This window comes from Physeter macrocephalus, chromosome 3 (genome assembly GCF_002837175.3).
Source record: "Physeter macrocephalus isolate SW-GA chromosome 3, ASM283717v5, whole genome shotgun sequence".
Taxonomy (NCBI): domain Eukaryota; kingdom Metazoa; phylum Chordata; class Mammalia; order Artiodactyla; family Physeteridae; genus Physeter; species Physeter macrocephalus.
The window spans coordinates 20770582-20775086 of record NC_041216.1 but is presented as its reverse complement, the minus strand read 5'-3'; the positions used below and the strand labels follow the sequence as shown (position 1 = coordinate 20775086).

Below are 4505 nucleotides of genomic sequence, written 5' to 3'. Positions count from 1 at the left end.
CGGGAGAGGCCACGACAGTGAGAGGCCCGCGTACCGCAAAAAAAAAAAAAAAAAAAAAAAAAAAAAAAAAAAAATCTGTTCAGGGGAAAACTCTCTTCACCTCTCTGAGGATGTGTCCCAACAACCTACTTTGTATAATAAAGTGATGTGGCAGTTCAGAGATGGGACAAAGCACTTCCGGCCCAAGAGGTAGGACTGGAGATCCAAGAGGGCTTCGTGGAAGAAGTGGCCTTTGATTGAGTCCTGGGGGCTTTGCCTCTGAAACTTGAACTTGCATCTGGAACACCTGGGTTTTGAACACCCCCGGGGTTCTGATCTAGCAGGGGCCTGAGACACTGCTGCCTTTCTTACAAGCAAGCAGCCAGGTGTTGCTGCTCTTGCTGCTCTCTGAGGACCACACTGTGAGCAGCGCTGCCGTCCATCACCGGCTTCCTCCTTCCTCTTTCCCCTACCTTTCAAACCCGCTACACCTCCATCGCCCAGAGGAACTAGACTCGCGCATCATCAGAGGCTTGCAGGGAGCCTGTCCACACCGCCATTGCTTCATCCCTCCTTTTTTCCTTCCCTTTCTGGCTTTTTGCCCTCTTTGATTTCCCCACTTGTAAAGCCTTTCATCACTCCTTTTCCTTCCTGCATCTCTAAGGAGGCCTTGCAATTATGTCTGTGCCCCCAAGAAGCTTGTGCATTGGTCCAGATTCTTGTGCTTGCAGGAAAGAGGACCACCCAAGCCAGCTTCAGCCAGAGCAGAAGATTTAGTATAAGGACACCAGGAAAGCCAGGGGCAGCTGTGGGGGACATCAGGAGGGCGTGGAACCATTTCTTGTCTCTGCGTCTACATCATTCATCCCTCTCCTCCCCTGCTCCTCCTCCTCCATTTCTTGGCTTCCTTTGCTTCTCTGTCCCCGGGGATGAATATTAATATGGCCACATATAAGTATAGACACAGGCAGAGATTGACTCAACTCTCCCACCATATCAACTTCAAACACCCGAGGAGAGAATCTGATTGATCCAGCTGGGGTCATATGTCTACCCTGGTCCAGTTGGCTACAGCCTAGGAGTTGGGGATTCTGTAGCACAGACACGGCAACCACCATGATCCACCAATAAGGAGGGCAGTCACCAGAGAAATAAGTTGTCATTGTGAACTCTGCAGACGTGCCCATGGCAATGCACAGCTGGCCAGATTTCTTACCAGCCCAAGGTCTTCTCCCACTGCCTGAAGAGGCGAGTAGCTATTTGCAAGCCTGCCTCAAAGACAAACCCGGGTCCTGCTGGGTATAGTGAGGGTGCTGGGCTGGGAGCCGATGATGAAGTGCTGCCTGACTTGGGCTCCCCCTTTGTTGTAGGTCAACATGCTAGTGCTGGGGGAGCACCTGGGCATCCCCAAGCCCCTCGGACCCATCATCAACGGCCGCTGCTGCCTGGAGGAGAAGGTGCGGTCCCTGCTGGAGCCGCTGGGCCTCCACTGCACCTTCACTGACGACTTCACCCTATACCACAAGCTGCACGGGGAGGTGCGCTGCGGTACCAACGTGCGCCAGCAGCCCTTCTCCTTCAGGTGGTGGAACATGGTGCCCTGAGCCCATCTCCCCACCATCCTTTACCCCTGGGGTGGGATGTCGGCCTGGGTGATGGAGACTGAGACAGGCCCCTGAACAATAAGTCTTAAGAGACTCCAAGTTTCCAGATGGAGCACCCTCTTGGAAGCCTTTTCCTTAGAAGTGTTCACACCTCACCTGCAGCCCATTTGGTTTTCAGCCTTGATTCCCCTTGGCCTCCCAATAAGAAGGACCTCATTTCTTGTGGCCTCTCATTCGGGTCAACATGACCCATGGGGACTCCTCCAAACACCCCCCTCCCCCCTTCCCCCAAATCCTCTGTCTGGGGCCTAATTCACTTTGGGGTCTAGAAACATCCATGCATCTCCTCGCCCTCTTGGCCTGTGTGTCCTAACAGAGGAAGGACCCACGATCCTGCTTTGGTCTGATTGCCTCTCGAGCTACAGGGGAACTAACGTCCTAAAGTCACAGGACAGAGATTCAGCCCATAGCCTCACCCACAGGAGAGGAGCAGGGGCGGGACCAGCATTCCAACTCCCAAGCTCCTGACCAGATGTTGATCTCCACCCCCGCCCAGTGCCCAGCGGGAGCTTTCACATAGTAGGTGCTTCTAGATGCATGTTGAAGCAATGGTAGTCACCCCTTACTTAGCCTTAGAAACATCGCATCATCTGATGTTCAGAAACCTGACTTGGTTCTAAGACCTCCTGGAATTCCCGGAGATTGGGAAGACTGGGTGCAAGGGTGAAACGTGTCCTTCATAATACATGGGGTGCATCAGTGGCCCTGGGGCCTCTCTGCAGGAGGGGAGAGCCCTGGTAAAATCAGTCCTAGGCTTTCTGTTGACTCCCGGTCAATATGTCCATATCCTGCCTCCGCCTCAGGAGAGGGGGGCCTGGTGGGGACGGCTCACAGTGGGGCAACTCCGGGAATGAAGTGCTCTGAGCGCAGGGGAGTGGGGGGAGGGGTTGGGTGGTTTTCTCCAGATGTGTGGCAGTTACATGTGTGTTGTGTGGGTCCAGCTGTGTTTCCATCCCTGGCTAATAAAGCTACAGAAACCCAAATGGTTTGAGTCTAATTTGGGCCCTTCTTTGGGCTTAGAACGCAACAGCAAGAACAGAGAAGGTTTTTTGCGGCTGAGGTATTTGCTTGCCTGGCCCCCAAGAAGATGAGGCTGAGAAGCCCAAATTTTGGTAAGACTGCGAGGTTGCTCCATCTTGGCCACAGGATGAGTTAGGGCCACCATGGACAGTTGCAATGATACGGATGCAGAAATGCAAGCCCAGGGGTCAAATGTCAGGCTGCCAGGACCAAGTGAGCATGGCGGGGTGAGGGTCTGGGCTGTGGCCAGAAGGTTGCATCATGAGTGTGGCAGTGAGGGAAGCGAGTGTACGTGGAGCATGGAGAGGCCTGCCATGTGCCCTCAGCGACATCCTCCTTCCTGCCCATGGGGAGGCCATGAGCTCCCCATAAAGGCCCCGGGCTCTGGGCTTGCTCTAGAGCCCCAGGAAATCGCTCTCTTTGCTTGTCCCTTCCAAGCCCTGTATTCTCTCCGGAGATGCAAAACCCAGAGAAACTCCAGCTGGCCCTAGGGCTGGGTTACTTCTGGGGGGTCAGAGAAGATACCACAGCCTCCCCAGCTTCCCCTCCCAGCCAAGGTTCACTTAGAATCTCTGGAACAGATTCCCAGTGCCCCTCATGTGACCAGATTTTGACAGAATAAGCTCACCTCCAAGGGAAGCTGAGATAAATGAGGTTGCTGAGGAAATCATATTTTTTGAAAGGGTTTGGGTTGGGGTACATAGAAGGCAAGAAGGCAAGTGCCCCTAGAAGGCAAGTGCCTAAAACGGGAAGAACTGGGATGAGTTTCCAAGCAGGCTTTTCTCACCCTCGGATGCTCTCAGGCTGGCCCGCGGCCTCTGGGTGGACCCAGCAGAAAGTCCTGGAAACTTCTCACACCTCAAGTTTGCCTCCTGTGGTCCAGGCTGATGCGAGTGAGACAAATGGGTAGCCCAGGAACCTAACCCCAATGCAGAGGAAGGAAAATGGGTCCCCATCTGGACCACTGAAGACCGCGTTCACCCGTCCACACCGCAGAGGCTGTAGCCAGTGTCTTTTTTTCCCTCTACTGCTGTAACAAATGACCACAAACTTAGTGGCTTAAAACAATGCAAATTTATTATCTTATAGTTCTGGGGGTTCAGGAGTCTGAAAGGCTGTGTTTCTTCTGGCAGCTCTAGAAGACAATCTGTTCTCTTATATTTTCCAGCTTCTAGAGGCCGCCTGCATTCCTTGGCTTGCAGTGCCTCCTTCCCTCTCCAAAGCCAGCAGTGTAATATCTTCAAATATTTCTCCGACTCTTCTGGCCCCCTCTTCCGCTTATTAGGACCATTGCGATTACATTGGGCGCACCTGGGTAAGCCAGGATCCTCCGCCATCTCTGGGTCAGCTGATTCACAACTTTAATTCCATCTACAACCTTGATTTCCCCTTTGCCACGTAAGGGAACATATTCATAGGTTCTGGGGGTTAGGATGTGGACAATTTGGGGGGGCCATTATTCTGTCCAACTAGGCCCAGACTGGGCTTTCTGGCCTCCACGATCTGGACCACACCAGCCACCTCTAAAATCCAGCTTGGCCTCTTGACAAGTGTCACGGAGTCAGTAGGAGAAAGATGCCATCAATGAACTCTCCCTCCAGGGCTGGCACTCAGTCTTGGACCCTTGATGACACTGGGCTGAGACCTGGGACCCCGTGGGTGCAGGCTGGGTGGCTCCTAACAGCACCGGGGGCTGTCTCATCAAGCCTGGGAGCAAGGGTCCCCTCCATTGGCCACTGTCTTCTCAGAAGGCTGCCTGTGTTGCACTATTTGGTCCCTTCCAGGGCCTGGTTCTCAGGCCTGGAAACCCCCAGGGAGACCAGGATGAGGCCTGAGTTTTTT

At 53.6% G+C, this 4505-nt stretch overlaps 1 protein-coding gene across 1 annotated transcript in view; it reads left to right on the top strand.

Moving 5' to 3' along the window:
* Window positions 1-1583, top strand: part of PADI3 (peptidyl arginine deiminase 3) — a 23988-nt gene extending 22405 nt beyond the window's left edge. Inside the window, 1 exon segment of the mRNA XM_024125329.1 lies at window positions 1350-1583. Coding sequence (XP_023981097.1) covers window positions 1350-1583 — 234 coding nt within the window.
* Window positions 1584-4505: the final 2922 nt, after the last annotated feature.